At 27.4% G+C, this 23,013-nt stretch overlaps 1 protein-coding gene across 1 annotated transcript in view; it reads left to right on the top strand.

Moving 5' to 3' along the window:
* Positions 1-23,013, top strand: part of LOC132951861 (octopamine receptor beta-1R-like) — a 119,166-nt gene that overhangs the window by 87,996 nt on the left and 8,157 nt on the right. Inside the window, exon 3 of the mRNA XM_061023878.1 lies at positions 20,968-21,204. Coding sequence (XP_060879861.1) covers positions 20,968-21,204 — 237 coding nt within the window. The remainder of the gene's footprint in view (positions 1-20,967; positions 21,205-23,013) is intronic.

Below are 23,013 nucleotides of genomic sequence, written 5' to 3'. Positions count from 1 at the left end.
ACAATTTCTTTGAAATAATACGCTATATTACCATAGTAATTATCCAATAAAAAAATTCTTTAGGGTATACAAAAAAAAAACTATCAATTAGATACGTTTCAACGTCGTTATTCCTTTTATTGTAGGAGTTGCTTTTTTAAATGAGGTTTTCAATGTCTACATAGCTACCAGAATCCAGAGTAATACCTAGCTAGATGATTATTATTATCATTATTATTACTATTATTATTATTATGACCTGACACAGTACATACACATTGTCTAGATATACCGGAACTCGGAAACCCCGTCATCGACGTAAATGATTAACCGTCGTCAAACGGGTAAGCACAGCGAGTTTCAGCTAATGAGTCTAAAACTGAACACGAAACGATTTTTTCCCCTCGGCCTAGGCTAACTTGGACAACAATAGAAGTTCTGGCGGTGTTGATAGTGGAAGGGTGGAAAAGGTCCGAAACAATTACTCAGTGTAGAAATCAGAACGAAAGAGAAAGTAATAGCAACTATTTTCTTGTTAAAAGTTATCGGCACGAAAAGGATTATACAGAATAGAAAATGCTTTGGAAAGGTCTCAGCTAAAATGAAATTTCCCCCAGGTAGACTAAGATAAAAACTATATTTTAAATCGTTTCAAAATAAATATTATTTTTTTTAACAAAATATTATCTCCTTTTTCAGGTTTTTGTGTATTAGTTATGTCAACCTACAGTGTATTTAAATACCTACCAAAATACAATATAACACAATACTCACATATAATTTCATATACATTTTTTAATAATTGTGACTTGACTTCCAATAAAAATATGAAATGACATTAACCACACAAACATAATATTAAACGAATAAACTAATTTTTGATTTTTTACAAGCTTATAAATTATTTGTCAGACTGCTGTGCGATATTCAATGATATAAATTTAAATTTATTAGAACTGTTTTGATAAATTCAAGTCATATTTTATGTTACAATATTTAAACTCATAACTCATATAAGAGTCATACCTAACATAAATCAAGAATATTCTGTTGAAATGTACGAACTAAAAGCGACAAATAACAGTGGATTTGGATACTGCAGCAGAGGTATCCATTTCCAGTGTTTCTAAAAACTTAGTTATCCCTCAATTTGTAAGCTGGGAAGTTTATATTATGATGACGTGCAACGTTTAAAGATTAATAATTTACTGCATTCGGTCAAATTTAATCGGGTATAATCATCGTTTATGTTTAGTCATTGCGTGCGATGGCAATAATATATATTGGCCTTACAGAATCACCTCTGTTAAGAAAAAAATTAATTTTAAATTTAGCACAAATAAGACGTTAGACGATCGTACAAAAAAATATTTAAATTTCAATACCTATCATTGATTATAATTTATAAATATTTGTACTACAAAGTATTACTAGACAGTATTTATCATCAACGGTATAATACCTTTTTAAAAAACGATTTAATTATAATTATAAAATATTTCAGAAATAAACAGCACATTTTTAATTTACGGTAGGTAATCAAAGAAAAACAACTGTATTCGTTTGCAGGTGGTCTGAAGTTAAAGTAAAAATTTAATATAGGCACGTTGTATTATTTTGAAATTAAACATTATTTAGCTTACCAGCAGTTACCATCTTAAGTAACAATAAATGTGCGGCTTATCATGATTAATGGTTAACACTTATGCTGGTGAGTGTAAGCAAACTTTCATAAATTAGTATGACTTTATTCTAATAGGAATTTCACATTTTTTTTTAATGTTTGCGTTAATACCAACTAAAATCGATAACATATACCTCTAAGGCTTACAAAATATTGGTATAACGTGTACCATAATAATATTATCTATTGTTGTTAAAAAGCTAAAATTACTGTAAATATAACGATGTTAAATCACTGCAATTACCAATGTGCATATATTTTTTTTTTTTACGTTTATAAAGAATAAATACAATTTATGAAAGGTTTTATCAGTTTGTTTCCAGTTAGTGCAGAAATAAGTACTTACAAATGTATGGCTGCACATTCGTAAAATTCGAACGATTTGTGTACATTCGTAAAAGAAAAAAAAAATAGTAACTCGGTAGTCGGTTAAATTGTATTTTCCTTATGTCACGCAGCCATTTCACTAAAAATTAGATTTTCTGGGTATGATTCCCAGTGGCGTATCCATGTGTGTGTGTGTGTGGGGGGGGGGGGGGGGGGGTTCAACCTCCTTCCGAAATTTAATGTTGGTACGGCATTTTAATACGGTGATTAATTTATAATATTAATTAAATATATTTTTTTCATACCCCCCACCGGAAATTTAATTCCTATATACGCCACTGAATATTACCCCGTGATTATGAATAAAAACCATTAAAAATCACCATAATGTTATGCAGACATTGCAGGATTTCATTATTTCCGAAGGCGGAAGGTGCACGAAACGTTAACAAATATGATAGACGTCTGTGTCAGGAATATATCCCAAATCACATTCCGTTCCGCTTCACAATTAATATTTACTGTCAAGAAAATACACAGATTAATTACACTTTTTTTTGTGAAATTAAAAATTTAATTATTAACATTAAATATAATTATGTTTGTAACAGCCAACAGAATTTAAGATTTTTTTTCTGCTTACATAACATATTTTCAGTATCCAGTTGGTAGTTATCCTTTTTTTCAAACAATTATTTTTTATTAAATAATTTTACGAATCTTTGAATATATTTTACATTAATTGCATTTTTAAATTGAATGCAATTAAAGTGTTAGTTAAGTTCGTATAGTCCCGATTATTTGTAGGTAGGTACCTAAGTAAAGTATAGTACATTTTTAATGTACCTGATTACACTATTTTACTTTAAAATTAAATCTATTTTATTTAGTGTTTATATTTTTCAAAGTCAAATAAGATAAAAAAATATGAAAAATTTAAATAATTAAAATAAATTGGTTTGGTATGCGTTTTATGTTATATTTCCTACTAGTATAAGATAAAAGTTCATTAAAATGTGTTTTACCTCCATTCATTAATTGTGTTTATTTTAACATAATATTAAAAAGCGAAATATGAACAATTGGCTGCAATTAATTAATTTTTATAAGCTTACTTGATTTATAAAATTTAAATAGGCACCTGTCTGGTATTTTATTTTAAAATCAAAATAACTTGATGATTATTTTATAATATATGTAATGATTAACATAAGATCGTACAGATTTGCTAATATCAATACTAATATTATTGTCAAATTCACATTATTGAAAATAATATAGTATAGTAATTTTAAATTTAAAAAAATTAAATAGGTATAGGTAGTATATTATGATGTAGTGTACGTTTGATAAATTATTCAAATACATATAATAGGTCGTACCAGGTACTATTATATACAATTCACAGTACACCAATAATTTACTGCATATAAGAATCGTTAGAAATCATTGAATTCTATCGTTTTTTATTTAAAAACAATTTGTATTTCATAGTCATAATTAATTTTAGCAACGATAACGAAAATAACACTCTTCAAACCTCGTAACTTTCTAATTACTGAACTTCATTAGTGAATATAAAATGAAATAAACAAACAGTCAAAGTTCAAATTTCCATCACTAAATAGCATTAAATATGACTAGATATTGTAAAAAGCATAATATTATGTCAGTTTCAACTTACCGGGTGCTAGGACGATGTATTATTAAAAACGATAGGTATGTGAATGGAATAACATTAGAACATAATATAATGATTGTGTTGTAAAATATTTTATAAGTGTTTGCACAATGTATTGTTTCTTGTCAAAATGTATTTAGAATGCCTAGTACAATAAAAGTTTAGATACTTAAAAAAATAAAATAAACTTTAGTATGTTTAGATGTTGCGTATAAATTATTATATAATTTTTATTGTTTTTTCATTATCTTATCTTAAAAAAATAAGTATTTTTCTTTGCATATGAAATGTTAAATACATTAATGATAGGTGACCTCTACTTTAACAATATTGTATGATGTCAGTCTATCTACCTACATAGATCTGTAATAATAATTATACTTTGATGAACAACATCCCTTCAATATTAATAGGTACCTCCTTAATAGAATATACCCTGGTGCTAATGGACAATAATACATTTAACAAAGATAATCAAGTTTCCATATATTAATTTGACCTATTATTTTTTTAACCGTTACTGTTATTTAATGCAATTAGAAAAGACCTCAACGTCCCATTACCTAATAATTGTTCTTTGAAAAACTTGATATTTCGCCAAGCTAATTAGGACTAAACAAAATGAAATCTATTATTCTACTCACAAAAAAACTATTAAATCTAAATAATATTTTGGAGAGATTTGTGGGATTAAATTCATAAATAATTAACACATAATATTCTATATTATATTATACAAGATTAATACGGTAAATTATTCATATAAATTATAATATTAAACGGAATCAATATTTTATAACATAATATTATAGTAAAAAAATGCAACAGCCTGCTATAAGATCGTTAAAATTTTAGAATCCAATAATCATCATAAATAACTATTATCCTTAAAAAATTGGCATCCATTGGAGTTCAAATAAATATGACTAAAAAGATGAAAATTACCTCAGATGACAGATTCATTTAAATATTTCGTGGCTATAAAGTCATCGTAATATTACTGACTGATATCGTAGTCGGTGAAATTTAAAGTCGTTTTTATTAAATGTAATACACGCCGCGAGCAAAATAGCATACTGAGAAAATCGTAATGAACTCCGTTTTTATGTCACCTCAAGCATCATTACATAAAGAAGAAATTGAAGAATTTCAATAGTAAAAAAAAATCTAATTCAAGTTTTTTTTCAAAAATATACAACAGCAGTTCAAAGCTATCAAAAAGAAAATCCAACAAAAAAGGCACCTTAGGCACCAATCATTATACAACGTCAACGGTATTTTCCGTTTGTTTCGGACATTTTTACACTTAAAATTATTGTTTTCAACAAATTGCATTGAAAACGCTTTATACGTGTAGAGCACCTATTATAAAAAAATGTAAATTGATATCTCACAGAAATAAATATTTGAAGTATAAAGTATAAGGAATATAATTAAGAAATTGGTAATTAATTTTTTTCGAAACTGGGATGTTAAAATATTTTTAAGCAATACTATTGTGATAAAATACGGTTATTTATTCACTCTTTAACTAGTCTGTCTGGGCACCCATGCCATTTTGTAATTCAAGCCCTAAAATTTAAGTCCCAGATCATAGACCTCGTATTTTAATTGAGGTTAGGTACTAGAATTAAATGTAATTTTTTTCTAATATACCTGTGGTAAAAAATAGATCATGTTTCGTGATATAAAAATAATAAAACGCACAATATTTTAAATTAGCGCGGAATAACTACTTATTATGATTATAACAGTAAGATGTTATTGACTACAAAAGTACAATTAATAATAAATAATTATTGCAAGTAGATATTGATCCAAGATATTGTATAGTTATTTTATGAAAATTTGTTTCATAGACAACATAAAAACTATACTTGGTGTATGGTAAGGAAATAATAACAAGTAGGTAGGTGTCAAAATTTTATGTGGAGGTGTCTAATGTCATAGGCAAAATTTTGAACTTTAGCGCCACTGGTAGTTAGTAGTTACTACTAGTAATTATATAGGTACCAACGATTAATATGTACATGTATTGTTAAGAGAGGGCCCAATAATATTGTAGCCACCCCCGAAATTCAGGTCTGCACACGCCTATAGATATGAAATATATATTACAGAATTAAATTAAACTTATTTATGTCATAATATTAAAATATTTATACAAGAATAATATGTAAATTGCTTATAAGTTTCAAAAAATAAATTGATACCAAAAGTCAATAAACATTTTTAGAAGTTCACATATAACATGAGTTTAAAATTTAACAAGTCTAATGTATGCAGTACATAATACTAGTAACTAGGCAGTACCTAGACAATTTCACTTTTTAATTTAAATTTTACCCAACACCATTGCAGTTGACTTGCAAGTCTAGTTTACATACAAGACTACAAGGGCCGTCATTATGTCCGTTGTAATAATTGGACTCACCCGAGTAAGTGCCCAAACTCCGGAAGAAATATACACATCGCGAACTAAGTTCCACTCGAAACGATGCGTTTCACCTGTCACCTACTCGCCCCCTATGCATCTTTCGCAAGACATTTATCATTTGCACTGAGGGTCAATTAGTGAGGGTATGCATTTTTCATAAACATACTTGACCGCACAAAAAAAAACCTGTTATCATTTTATTCCGTCCGTCGCAAATGAGACACATTCTCCTCACAATCAACTGAAAATATAATATATATATTATTACCTTTTAACAATGTAACAATGACAATATATTATTATGGGAACTGAATACCTAACAATGGTTTTTTTTTATTCATTAATAACCAATTCGCTTATGACATATTTTTTTAAAAATGTTCACGGATCAATTATTTTATATTATATTTAAAAAAATGATTTTTGTATTCGTGCAGTATTGTTTTAAACAATAGTACCTATATTACTCCATGCAATACCTATAATTATTGTATATATAATAGCCGATCTGTTAAAATATAGGCCAAACTCGTAAATGGTTAAAAATAATTTATATCAAATATCAAAAATATGCATCTGTTGTAAAACTTTTATTATTATTTACAATTCATTTTATTTTCAATAAAAATATTAAAGTGATTAGTAATAATCTACTTATTTTTTTAAGCATAAAATATTTCTTAAATTTATTTGAATATTTTAAAAATAGTTAGGTATTTAAAACTTAAGTTGAACTATACCCATGCTTATTAGAGGAGTCAGCGCAGTATTGGTTTTCTCTCTCTGACCCACGCACAACATAGCAAATTTCACGTTCACAATAATAATTGTAATCATATTACTTTCTCAAATTAGTGTTTAATTACTTTTTTATACAATTTAAAGGTAAGATTATAATACAGGGTGTCTCATAGACGTTTTATTATATTTTAATTTTAAAGCGAGTTAAGAGTATTTTAAGATTTAGATACATTTTACTATTTTAAAATACTCATAACAGTCATAACTCGCTTTAAAATCAAAATGTAATATAAACGGCTATGAGATCTTACCTTTAAATTTTATAAGAGGTGATTTCACTCTTGTTTTATAAATTAATATGATTATAATCATTATTGTGAACGTAAAATTTGTTATGTTGCGCGTGGGTCAAAGAGAGAAAACAAATAGTGCGCTAACATCCTCTTAATCGCGCTTGAATAGGAAAAACAAGGTAAACAATTAGCAACCATTTCAATAGTTTTCCTTCAAATAATAACAGTAGGTATTAAATCATAAATAATAAGAAAAGAAATATTGACCTCGAGAGACTTTATACTACTGCTTTGCAGGATTAATGTCATTATTATTGAGTTCGATTGATAGAAATAAGACTGTGTATAGTTTATTAATTAAATCCAACGTTGGTATAACTTTTAATCTATATTAATGCATTAAAGGTATAATTTTAAGGCATAGTTCCTATTTACAATACGTAATTGTACTACGCTTATTCTTACAATAATATATTGTTCGTAGTCAAATCTCTATGTCCAGTAAATGCCATTTCAATAAAACCGCGTTTGACAACTAAACCTATCGTTCATCATTAGTGGACGGCCGATCAATATTTAGAAAATTAATTTTCATTATTCTATGTGTAAATAAGATGAGAAAGTGGTCGTTCGGGTTATTCCTCTCACTTTACCGCTGTATTTATTTTTATTTTTTTATTTTTTGGCGAAACGTTCGATCGGTATGTTCGCCGCGGAACGAAGGATTCATTAGACTCGAAACAATTAATTTATAATTAAAACGTCAAAGGAAACGGATAAAGTGCTGCGCAGCCATGAACGCGACCCGTCTAAATATTACGTTACTTGTAAACATGTCGTATAACCTCAACAGATCACTGTAAAACATCACTCCTCGTTTAAGAGACGAATAAAAAAAACGAAACCGGCAGGTAGACGCCGCCGTCGTCGTACAATATAAGCCGACAATATTGATTATGCACACCGCCGAATCACTGCGCGATTTGCAAAGGCCTCGTGCCAACGATGTGTTATTGCGATAGCGGACGAGGATCGAGTCGCGTATGGTAATTGAATTTGCGGGCGATGAAACATATTATTATTATTATGTCGATGGTGAAAAACGATTTCGCGTAAAAATCTGTTCGTTGCAATATAATATAACATGGAAACATAATGTAAAGTTGCACAGTATTGAATATTATAATATGTGAACGCGTACTATTGTATTCACGTGGACCACGAGACATGGTCATAGACCACAATACGTACCTAAGTTGTGTACCGCGTAATATATTTAACAAAACAAAATATTTCTAGGTTTTTTGAAAACAATAAGATCTAAACTCCGACGACTACAATGTACAGTATATACACATAGGGGCTTATAACCTTTTAATCGTTATTACTGTATATCCCGGTCATTATAGCACGCATGAAGTACAAAGTTTAAACTTTCACATGGATAATAATATTATTATGCCAAAAAGTTCTGTGCAACTAAAATTTGGTTTTCGACGAAATATTATTACTACTCAAATACATTTTTGTTTTACATTTTATTCGCCATTAAAGATTTTTATACATGGATCCGGAAATCGGATAAAAATGATTTATTACGCCGTTTATTGCTATCTATCACATTAACATTGTATCTTACAGAACATCCATAAAAAAATATTATATGAAAATAATACATTTTGAATACATTCGGAAAAAATGAAACACTTCGAATATTGGATAAAATGGATACGATAATTTCACAACATCGTCTATTTTAAATCTTCAACTTTTCGTTCTCAGTGTTGAGGTTTCTGGGTTGTACATAAACAGTAAATATTGTATTATACCTAAAAAAGTAAACAATTGTCAGCCAATGGCCCAGATAACATGGCTTATCTTGATAAAAAAAAAAAAAAAAAACGAAGTAAATAAAACTTTTTCAAATTAAATCCATCAGCGTTGTTTTCAAACAAATAACTGATGACAAACACGTGTAATATTATACTGTTTATTTATATACATAAAATAATTAATTTGAGGTATACCATGCTTCAAACTTTTACAGAAGAAAAAGTAAAATTATAAAACTATTAAAATATCCTTCTTACTTTACTCGGTACTTAAAAAATATTTATTTATTATAGTTTATAACATATTTTAAGCAATATCAAAATATACCTGCGATTTCTACAAAAATATTAAATAACGATTAGTTATTATATTTCACTCAATATCTTAAAGTTCAAATAATATACTATATATGAACTTATGAATATTATATTTTTTACTAATATAATATTTAACAATTAACGTTTTACAAATAATTTTACACTATTTTGTATTTGATGAACTATAAACAATTTATTTACAACATTCAACATTCCAAAAAAACTCTACCAATATTATTTGGTTATGTATGAATCTACATACCTATACATTTTAATTGTAATTACCAATACACGGACAACTCCCATTTTGTCCCATCATTATTTGTTTCTTGCAAATTAAAAAATAAATACACAATTTGACCTTTGAAGTAGGTACTCGTAATAGAATATTTTTTTAAAAACTAATGAAATGATTTACTATTTTAAATTCACTCATATAAATTAAAATAAAACATGTTCAACTATTCGTTCAATGTTCAACTTTTGTTTACAATACGATTTTCAAAAAAACTCATCTTCAGCAATTAAACTTAAAATTAAATAATAATATAAAAATAAAATTGATTTTATTTAATAATAATATTACGTAGGTATTAAAATTAAATAGTTTATAACATTTTACATTAAAATAACATTAGGTAAGTGTTATTCTTCGTACACACTTGGAATAATTCCATTATTAATATTAAGTTCTTATTAAATACCAACTGAATATAATATTTCATATTATATAATTAATTTCGGTAGCTGTGGGATGTGGACCACGAAAGTCATCATAAATTGTGATATTATGAAAATACCTAACATATTACAATAATATATAATTATAAAAAATATGAACCCACGGGATGTACATAATATTCTTACTCATAAGCACACACTTAATAATATATATAATTTAATGGAGGTGTTTTGCTCGGTACAGTTGTTTAACAATCATTATGCAAAGACAAACAACCTTTGTGTGGCTTTTAAGATAATATGAAACGTAAACGTAGCTGCTTTTGTTAAAATTATAACCTTAGTCGAAATAAACTACCGTAATCAATTTTACGCTAATATTCTAAACATAATATTGCGTTCCACTTAAGGAAGACAAAAAAAAATTTAAAGGTCCCTTAGCAACATTAATTTTTCTGAATAACATTTCTTACTTTCAGACCACACTTTGGCAACTAAAATTATTATTAAGTAGGTACTATAAATAAAAAAAATTTTAATATTTCTTCATTTACAATATTATACTGCATTAAAATTATACGTTATTTTTAAATTTGATGCAATAAGTTGTATAATGAATAAATGCAAATTTTTAAAATTAAAAAATGTTTTTCGAGCTTCGAAAAATTAATTTACTTGTTAATCAAATAAGAGACAATTAATATAATAGTATATTAAATAGGTAACATACTAACATAATATATACACTGTAATAATAACCATTAACCAAGCTGTACATAGTGGATCAACAATTATTAATATTTTATTATATTTACTAATATTTTTCAAAATTATTTCGCTCGTGTTTAAATATTTATAAAATAGTATACCGTGTAATATTTGTTTGAAAATTTATCATAATATCATCGCCGTCATTCGAAAACCGTTATGAAAATATCCGAAACCACAAAATGATAAGTCCAATAACGGACGTGCCTTATATTATATGACTTGAGCGCCGTATGCCCGTATTTCATTAAAGTTAAATTCAACGAGTGTTAAATTATTTATGGTGGATATCGCAGTGAAAGTGTAAGTAATTGCTTGCGTAAACTGTCCGTATTTTATAGAATTTTCTCCCGCAGTCTAGGCCATCGAATGAGGCTTGTAAGTGTTCCCGACGTTTTATTTTTCCGGGATTTAAGGTGAAAAATGAGGTAATTTATTTTTTTTTCATTTGATGGGCTACAAATTCCGGTGCATGATATAAATAAAACAAGCTCAAACTCAATAATTCAAAAATAATGATAACAAACAATTTTTCACGTACAAAACAACCATAGAACTATTCAAAATATTGTATCCATCTAATAACATCACTCAAAAATGTATATAGGTCTACACATTTTTACACGATAGGTGTCAAATTATTTTCCTGTAAAATCATACCGCACCTACAAATACAAATATTCTTCCCAAATGATGTATCAACGCGATGTATTTGTTTTAACCATATTATTATTAAAAATCCACCCATATAGATTTTAGTGCAAAAACAACAGAACTGCAATTAGCGTTTTACGTTGAAGACTTGATTGTAGTATACAAAGTTATCAGCTAACGCACATACATAGTGTGTGGAGTATGAGCTGAAAACCACAGTTATTGTTCATCGCGGGATCTAATAATATTGCAGACTTTCACGGTAAACAGAACTACAGATGATGACTTTTGATTTGCGAGGCATCGAGAGGGTGCAGTGCAGTCCCTCGGAGAGCGTCGATCGTTCGTCCCGACAAGTGAAATCATTAACGTGCCAAAAAGGTTGACTTTGTTGATTGAAGATAATCGAAATTCCAAATGAACATTTTCACGAGACAATAATAAAAATAAAACTGATTCGGATACATACGACAATGTGTTTTAATGCCGAACGCCATACGCTTTGAAGAATAGAAATATTGAAACTATAAAACAGCGCCAAAATAAAGTATAAACAAGTGGCAATAAGTAGAAAAATTAAGAATATAATTTAAGAACTTTTTTACATTAATTGACTAAGTATGCTTAATACATTGAAAAAAAAACTTTAAATATTTCAAAATGGTTTTATGCAATTTAAATATTGATGATAATACTACACAAAGAGGTTATCATCTTAGTCGTCAGTAAATGATAAAATATATAACATTTAGGTAGGTATCTTTTATTTATTTATTATTTTCTTATTAATATTATAATTCATCTTTTTTTTTACTTAATGTAAATTTAATTTTTCTACCAGAATAATAGCTATTTGTTTAAATTATACAATGAACGGGTTTATATAATTATCATTATTATTACCTAGTCACGTTAAAATAATTAAGAATTTAAATTTCATTAATTTATGAATAATGATGAAATATGATAACACAATTTGAATATTTTTTCACGTTCAGTAATATTAGTATAAACAACTGAGAACATCTCACTGTTTTTACAAGAAGAACAGTGCCACAGCAATGTTTTAAAATCATTATGCACGAGGTGTGTGTTATTACACAAAATGGTTGTTCGAAACTGAGTATTTACTATAGTTCAGTGATATTTAATATACCTACCTATATAAAAAAAAAAATGGTTTTATTAGTTTTTCCAAAACTTAAGGGAAAAAGATTCGAGCTTCACGTGTCCAACCCTAACGAAGTTCGATCAATCAGTTTTCAGGAAAATGTCTAAAGGGTTTCATAAAAAAAATACGTTTGAAACAACAATTATTTACAAACCTGAAACTTATTCAATATACTCTTTCATCTTACCGGGTACACGCATTAACCAACCTATACCCGCTATCAGTTTTCAAGTTTCAGGTCATTTGAACATGCCATTTTTGTCGTTACACATAATTGACTATCATTTTTTAATTTTGGATAAGTTAATCTACAACGTTTTATGTCGGTGCATTTTAAAACACGTTCAGTCTAATTACTTAAGCCGTATTTAGAATTTTGGTGCCCTTATGTTAAGGGCAATGTTAAACAAATAGATACAAATGATAAAATATAATGATAAGTATAAGACCTTACTCGTTTCTTATATGCATTGTGCGGTACCATTGTGTGTATATGCGTTTACTATTTCACACCATTTCCAATAACAATATGATAAGTACTTAGAACATTTTTTAATTTTCACTCACAAGTCACAAATCGACAATAATACATTACGCCATTATGATTAGTGAAAGTAGTTGTATAGTTACCGTTAAATATATTAAGTAAATATTGTATTGCCACCAAAGTTCAGTCCATGCGGGGAGGGGCTATTACCCACCCTAATTACGGACCAGGTGATTATTCACTAGGGGAAACCGTGATTAATTCTCATTCAAAAAATACAAAAGTATTTCATTTGGCATGCCCCGTACAGGGAACTTATCATTCTATAATAATATTATGCAATATATTTATTAAAATGTATAGGAACATCGCTTGGAAAAATAAAACCCTTATTTTGATATGTATTATTTGCATGCGCTTCGTAACTTTTTGTATAGGTACTTATATGATATACCATACACATAGTTTTACTATATTTTGTGAGCCTTGTAGGACTATATCTCGGCAGGTAGGTGCAACGTGGAGTTATTTCTTGGCACGCGGAGACGTAAAACACTATAATAAGCACGTTATTAAAAACAGTTTTCCCCGGTTTTCCGGGTTTTCAGTTATATTGAACGTGTTAATTTATTATGACGATATGACATCATAGGCTGTATACAAGTAAGCATCTTATCGTTATTTCCGTGTCGTTAAATCGTACGGATCGGTATGTGTTGTGAATATAAACGATTTTTCTTCAGTCTGATAGGCGTTCAAATATCTGACACATGATTAGAATGAAAACTAAGCGGATTTTGCCATTTTTCAATTTACTTATGGTAATTTTGAATTCAAGTGGAACGAAAACATGTCACCGATAATAACGTATAGTGTACAGTAAATAAACTACCGGTACAGTCTTCTGAAATAAAAAGCGAGTTTATAATATTTAATATACAAATACGAAATGTATGAGCAGGTACGTAGATAGGAATAGCTCAACAAAGTAATGAATATTTTGACTGTGACGTGGCCTTTATACTTTCCCGCCATATCGCCCCTCAATTGCGCTACCGATCTTGTTTATACCGTGGTTCATGCACCCACTAAAATAATACATATTCAAATATAATATATAACGAATAGTAATTAAAGAAAATTTATCAAATTGATTTTTCGAGCTATATGTTTAAATACTTATGGGTTTTGGTGATTTATTTTAGTAATAGAACTGTACGTTTAGATTATTATTTTTAGTAAGAAAATACATATTTAAACATATAGCTCGAAAAACCAATTTGATAAATTTCCTTTAATTACTATTTGTTTTATATTATTTTCTATTAGTAAAATATGCGAAAAGGGTTTGTTCTCAAAAACATAATTATACTGTACAATAATCAAAACCCAGTTTTTGCTGTCAAATCACAGAATGAAAATGGACTTCAATTTTTAATAACCATATTTTGTTGAATATTTATAAATTGCGACATTTCAGATTGTAGAATTAATTAGGTATACATTTATAAGACCAAGCTATATAAGTACTTTAAGGCTTAATTCTTAAAATAGCATTATTAGTTATTTGAATTCCGTTATTGTATTGTATATTAAGAACATTTCGAAGTAAAATTAAAGTAACAAACATTGTTTTATTCTTTTGGAAATAATATGCAAACTAATAAAATGCATGTTTTACAACTAATTTGATTCGTTTTATTTTCAACCTATTTTTCATTCATATTATACTCCCGATTATTGTCACTGTTACAAAATTGTAGTAACCCAACTTTAACAAGGTACTTTATACCATAATCTTTTGATACAAATATAAAAGTGATTTGTTTTTATTTATATATTATTTTTAAAATCATTTCGCACTGCTACCACCATATTATTTAGGATAAATAGATACGATAAGTTATAATTTGTTGATATTATATTTATCAAAATGTATAAAACTACACTATTCTAGCTGACCTATATACAAATTATTTCAATCCAATAAATTCATAAAAAAAAATAATGGGGAACTATAGTTCATGGTGAATCCATAATAAATGGTCACAAACATTTGGTTTTTCTTTAAGGATTTACCTGATAAGTAATTTATAACTCTATAAACTATTGACAAGATTAATTTGCATTAATGTTCTGAAATATATAAATCGTCATTAAAAAAATAAAAGTTTTAGTAAATATACGTTTTCTGGCTTTTAATTAAGACGTTAAATATGCATTAATCATATTTAAGTCTCATTTCATAAACTTTTAACAGATCTAATATCCAACAAAATTAAAATTATTAGATTACTGAATATCTCTAACATTTCAAATTTTGAGAACCAGGATTATTCAGAAAAATATTACAATACTATCATACGAAGTCTAACATAATATGTAACAAGATAATAATTAATTTAAGGTTTAAGATGAATATTTTATGATTTCATCGTTCTTGTTTAGTTTTTTTATAGTTGTTTTTATTATTATTAATTTATTTATGCGTTCAATGGAATTTAAATCTTTACTGTACCAATATTATTTATTACATTGATAAATATGTGCATATTAAATTATACGAACCTATACTATCTTTATTTTAACAGAAAATTCAAATAGTATAATTAAATAATAAATCAAGGCGATATCAAAAAATTGCTATTTGATCGTCATAAACACTAATAAAGTACCCGGTGTATCTAAAATATAGTACTCTATTTTCTTATCACTTTAACAGCTATTTAAGCCATTACAAAGGCTCTATACTTAAAATTTAGTACGTGCCAATAATTTATCATTATCTGTTCATCTAAATTTTGATTTATAGTAGATGTCTGGGAATATAGATTCTTCTAGATAAACTATTGATACTTTTCCCATCTTTGAGTTGGAAAAGATTTGGTGTGTTTACATTCTCCTTAGCCTAAATATTGACCGAATTAAACAAAATCCACTTAAACAATGTTTGGCTAATAAATTTGAAACTTTCCAAAAGTATTTTATTACGTCCATAACTAATAAGCACACACATGACTACGTTTATACGATATTTCAGTGTCTGTCTTTAAAATTAAAACAACTTATATGATATCATATGTGTATAATATTGATTAAATAATTATTGAATTTAAAATCGTCCGATTTGTATAAAACTATAAAAAAGTGATTGAGACATTACAGATATTTTATTGTATACAATTACACAGTCATTATTTTCTGTAAATTATTTTTCTCATGCGAGTCATAAAGATACAAAATTATTTTTTCGTAACTTCGCTTGTACAATTTGTTGAGTATTGAATATTGTGACTTGACATTCAGAAAAATAGATTTATATATTTACTTAGCTGTATGTTATTATATAATATTTTGAATCTCATTAAAAATTCGTAGGCATTCAACCATATAGTAGCCTATACATTGACTTTTTAAATTTATTGAGTTTTTTTTTTCTTATAAAATGGACACTAATTTATTACCTCGGAATAACACTGTAAATAAAAACCATAGATATTCGGTTTTTAAAAGAGTTTTTATACTTACATAATTATATAATTTGGTTTAAGTGTAAAACGTAAGGATTAATATTACATTCAAATTACATTTGATATTACCTATCTGAAACATTTTATTTTTTAGAATAACAATTATATAATACATACCAACGATGACAATAATTTACAAGATGACAAATTGTATGAATAATAATTTATTGTTTGTTGATGTTTAAGTGGCAGTAAAAACAACAATTAATTTTGTATTACATAAAATGTATTTATTACTCTGTATTCACTATTCACTAATTACTTTATAAATTTATAAAACCCATTTTAAATATCAAAATAAAACTGTTTGAATATAAATGTTATTAAAAAACTCAAAGAAATTAATAGTGCCTATTTAATAAGCTTGTGAAATAGTAAAATTATTCACGAAAAAAAAGATTCTACATTTATTATTTCTTAAAAAAAAAGTGAAAATGTCTCTAATGTATTCTACCTTAATAGAATTATAAATTGTTTACAACTAAATAATCATTTGAGCTATGAAATACATATTTTATTAAATTCTAATTTGTTCGTTACAATCTTGATGAAAAGGTGATTCTTCATTTCATACTATTTCATTTTCATAAATTACATTACATATTAATAATTTAATCAACTTTATGCTATTTTATATTCATTTGTCGACTCGATACCATATAAATATTATGCAAAGAAATGTCTTTTCAAAATGGGTATTAAATCGAAATTACCGTGTTTATATTCACCATAAATATTAAATTTATGATATGTGAAAATGTTTAAATCGAGTTTAATAACGGTTTAAGTTTGTGATTACTACAGAATAGCAAAAAATAAATTTATTAAATTTGTGACGTTCGCTGCAAATATTATATAAGGTTATCGAAAAGCTGAAAAAATCTGTATTATAATATAATAGATAATACATTTGCTATGCATTATTGTATTATTACTAGTTTAGACAATTATTTTATTTTCAAAAGTATTGAAAAGAGTAAAAAATGTTAATTCAACCGGGTATAAACGCCCTTAATCATATTTTTTCCTGATCTATATTTACCTGTATTCAACCTTGATTGGAAGCATTGTTGTTACAATAACCAATCTCCTTCTATATTTTATGATATTATATACATATGTACATTGTACCTAGGTGGTATTGTTGTTTTCGTTTGATTTTATATACATAATATGTTTGTTCAAAGATATTTTTTTTATGCATAAAAGTTCTAGTGTTGACTAATTTCATATACCTACGTAGGAAGGTATTTCTAAATATTTACATTTCCATACATTGAATATTGACTGGTGTAAATATTATTTATGTGAGTTATCAAGTCGATATTCAAAACTGCGTTTCAATATTTTTGTTTCAAACACAATATTGTCCATAAAATCGCGGTAAAGGTAATTTTATAAAACGAATTAAATTGTTTATTCACATAATCGAATTAGATGTGTTTATATTATTTTTATTATAAAATGATTGGGAATCGATCACAGTCAAATCGTTTACAATTATATTAATGTATATTATCTATTCATTTTAAAAAAATTTTAGATTATATTACTTTTAAATAACACGAAATATTCATTAAAAAAAAATTATTCTATATTATAATTGTATAAATACATAAAATGTTTTTAATTGTACTTAAAAAAAGTTAAGTAATTTTTTTTAGGAATTATTTTAATCCATATTTCGTACGAGAAATATTTTACGAAAGAAAAGCCAAATAAAATTGATTAGTGGAGGGTACTTTAAACGTTAAGTAGGCCACTGCTTTGGGCATGCCACTTCACAAGCGTTATATTTTTACCAAATTGAAACAATAACTATCATCATAATCTGTACCTAAATAATAAAGAGGAAAATCATTTTTTTCATTTTTTAAGATTGATTTAAACTTAACGTAGGTGGTAGGTACTTAATATATGGATGTTTGAAAGGAAATAATAAAATATATTTAATGGAACTGTTTATAAATACATTTAAAAAAAATTGAAATATAATTATAGAAATTTTTTAATTTTATTATGCAACAATCATAATTGTATAACAGTGATTAAGGATAACTGACTTAATATTGTTATCTCAACAAAAAAATTTTAAATTTATATTTACTGCAAATACATTATAACTAGTCTTTCATGCGGACTAAGACAAACAGATTTTTTTGAGAGTGAATGAAAAAGAGAAAGAGTGTACGAAATCTCAGTATTCTTATTCATAATATATTGATATTATACTTTTTTGTAAATAATTTTTCATCAAATACAACTTTACTATACTTTTGTTGCACGCGAAGAAATAGAACAAAAAGTAGACAGAGAAAATAATTTGCACAGGATAAAATAATATGGATTTCTCTTTTTCCTCTTTCTTTTGAAGGACCGAAGTACGGAGTTTTTCCCCACAATAAAATTATGTTGGAAAAGAATATCTGACACAAAAGAAAATCATTTGTGTATTTTTCATAAATAACTGTATCTTTTCCGCGAGCTATACTAAACTGTATATTTGAATGTTTAAGATATTTACTGACAAATAATATACTGTAGTTTGTAATTATTTCAAAAATATTTTCAAAATAAATTTGCTTACTTTCTTTATTTTGTTTATGTTAACTTAATAACAATAATTGAAATACAAACTAATGTTAATACACCTTTTTCGTATACCTACTGCAAAATAGAATTTAATTTAATTTGATATCGATAAAAATTTTAATATTTTAAAATTTTAATTATTAAATCATAATTTATAAGTGGTGGCCTAATTAAATTGTATTTATAGTTAAGATATATCGTTATTTTGATAATTCAGTAAATATACTTTTGATATTTAAAAAAAAAACAAAATCATAAATATTAATTAACAGCGACTTATAACCAAATAAATAAATAAGGACAGCCTTCTTATGAATGTGTAAATACCATATACCATATTGATGCATCAGTATATATTTTGTAAAAGTTTCCGGATACTTAATCTTAAATTAACCTACTTACCTACTCTGCGTACGAAAACATAAAAACTAATTTTCATTATACATCTTCGTACCTGCAAAATGTGCATTTTAAATAATTTACTGTATTTTTATGTCACCGATTACAATTTTTACTTCTTCAATCTAAATCTCAAAATATAAAATATGGTAAGCGCGAAATTAACTACTAATTTATTATTATACTACGTATATATATATAAATGAGTTGAATTTCATTCATAAGTCAATTAGGTATACCTATAATTTTTTTAAATATAACATTAATAGTTCACTTTACCCGGTGTAAGTCTTACGCATTCAGATTAAAAAGGATACAATTTACATAAAATGTATGTATACTTATAATTAAAATAAATACATTAAAACATTATCTACACTTTTATAAAATTATTATAATCTAATATATAAAAATCTCATGGTTTTAGTGGTCGCACTCCTCCGTAACGGCTCGACTGGATTAAATAGCAATAGCTCATCATAAGCTATCAGATAATATGAACCGTACTGGTACATGAACATAAATCATGTTTAAAGAAAATAACTAAATAAGGAAAATTTAAATTCCTAAAATCGTGTATTCATGTTCGCTACCTACCCGTTTTAGATTAATATATGGGCCAATCGAGATGGTCTGAAAACATTAATGAGAACATTTTCAATACGATAGTACCAACAGTGAATATAACTTGTCCCCGTTACACTTAAGAATTCATTTTGACGTCATGGCAATTCATCTCGATAACGCCATGACGTCAACACGTCTCTACCTCGATTTGTTCAATCACTTTGACGAAAAAGCCAACAGGCATAAAACACATTTTCTGTTTAGAAAAATATATATTTTTTTCTTAACAATTTGGTCTCCAAACGCATTACGTTTGACAAAACGTTTTATATGAAGTGAAGAGTATCATAACAACAATACTGTGTTTTTTCTATCATGCCTCATCAAAAATAACCGTGAACTCCATACAAGGTACCTATCCTGTATATATAGCAGCTAGGGGTGTACGTGTATCTATAGCGGTGCTTATAGGGCTGTAGCCCGACCCTACATTTCAAGAAAATTTAAAAATGCTTTCAACGTTCTGTGAACGTATTACGTAAGATATAGGTAACCGTGTATTCAAATTGTAATTTGTATAATATTATAGAAGTTGCCGCAAAAGTCTAAAATGTTATATACCTGCGGCATCGGCATAATATTATATGCCGAACACTACTTTTATGAGGGATACTACTAATTAAGCCTATTCCTTATATAAAAAATTATCATCCCCCCCCCCCCCCCCCCATGCAAGAAAAATCAAAATCCCGGCTACATACGCCACTGATCCGAAAAAAGTTTGTATAAGTATTTATTTTTTGTGTTTTTTTTTTGCCGTTTCCAGGAGCAAAGTGGCCGCCGCGTTACTGAACAAGCACCTACAGATCAACGGCATAAGCGCACTCGGAGCGCTGTCGACTTCGGATGCGGTGAAGGACGTCGACGTGGAAACGGATCCGGACTCGGGAGCTTTTCGACCAGCTGCCTCGAGTAACAAAATGAAAAGGGAGCGGAAAGCGGCCCGCACCTTGGGCATCATTATGTCCGCGTTCCTGGCGTGTTGGCTACCTTTTTTTACATGGTGAATATTATAATATGATATTATGTATTAAACTATATAATATACCTACATGATAAGTTATTATATACATTTTTTTTCACATAAAACCGTACCTCTTTTGCTTTGTCCCGGAGTTTTTTTAAATGTTTTTTTTTTCATTTAATAACTTGTACCGGTATAGTACTCGACGTACGTTTTTCGTGCCTTCAGGAACCATCGGGTGCATCTGCGAATTTTTTACCGCACTCGAAAAAATTATTTAATATTACAAGTCCGGGCAGGTGTTTCCAATATTGGTTATATATTTCACACTGCGGGAGACAGCGATACACAGTTACGATGAAACAGTTTTCACTCGTAAGCAACAACTAACAACAAAATTCATTGAACATCCGTAAAAAAAAATTGTTATATATACGTGCGTGCAGCCCAAGCGAAATTAATGAAAAAAGTTGTAAAGGTATACGTTAATATAGTATCGACCATACTATATTTTCCATTACAATGGATTTTTTATGTACCAGCGTTGTGACATAAATAATACTATTTCCTAGGTATTTTATAATTACAACAATTAGGTATATAAAACTTTAATGATATAGTTTTATCAGTACTTAAACTAGGAAATATCACATATTGTATGTACCTCCCCTATATTATAATAATTAATAGCTAAGGGTTGTGTAACAAAAACCTCTTATTTTTATTTTTAAAATATAGAATATCATCTCGATTAGTTCAGAACACTTGAAGCACTTTTCTATACAAAAACTATTGAAATACAGCATTTGAGTTTCGGATCCCACGTCAAAAAATATTATATCCTTCACCACCTCTCTCATTGCAGCCATATTAAGTTGGCGACCCGACCCATCTCTCATCACACCGAACGCCATCATACCTCACACGCCACTCCACATAATAATATGTGATATTATCTGCATATTAATTTCGTTAAACCCTAGACATCTCTTTTTAAGTCTACCTCGTCAAAAATATTATAAACGTATATTTATAAGTACAAAAGTTTCAGAATCATATTTTAATAAAGTTTCAACTAGTATAAAAATATATAGATATAATATTATAATGTAAATAGAGAGTGAAATATCTGAGTATAGGTAGATATGCCAAGAAATCAATATACATTTTCATTTTTCACACCTACTGTGCAATACATTTATTAGGTAGTACTATTTTTATAATATTATTTTCTTTGCGTGCAGTATCAATGTCGAATCAATGAAAAAATTATTTATTATTCATTAAGTACTTATACCTACTAACTATTTAATAGCCATTTGATATTCTCCAACGACTTTTAGAATTTAATCTATTTACACGTGATCCCATTTCTCTAACCATTGAAGTGGATGTTACAAACTGTGAAGCAATGATAAATTATTTAATTTAGAAATCATTCTGAACAGATACCAGTTTACCCGAAAAACGCCCAAATGTTTTAATGTGGATGCTTATTTCACAGTTTTTCGTTATTTTGTCTACAACATAGACATTTTTACAATTAAATAATTCGGTTCTAATTTATAGTGTTGAAACTTGTAAGTTTTTCAGCTAGTGAAAAAAAATTATTCTTGTAAAAAAAATTCACACTTTAAATATCGTAAAATCAATAACTCTGCTACTCGCGGCCTAACACGTGACACGTACCTATTCAGTTTATTTTTAAAATAAACGCTATCGATTTTTCGTGTTTTTTTTAGTTACCTCTACTGTTTACCTTCATCACTGCACATCACTGCAAAAACGATTTCCCGTGTTCAATGTTGATTCGACGTTTCACTTCAATGAACTTGGTATCGAATTTGT

This window comes from Metopolophium dirhodum, chromosome 9 (assembly GCF_019925205.1).
Source record: "Metopolophium dirhodum isolate CAU chromosome 9, ASM1992520v1, whole genome shotgun sequence".
Taxonomy (NCBI): domain Eukaryota; kingdom Metazoa; phylum Arthropoda; class Insecta; order Hemiptera; family Aphididae; genus Metopolophium; species Metopolophium dirhodum.
This window is presented reverse-complemented; position numbering and strand designations above follow the sequence as displayed.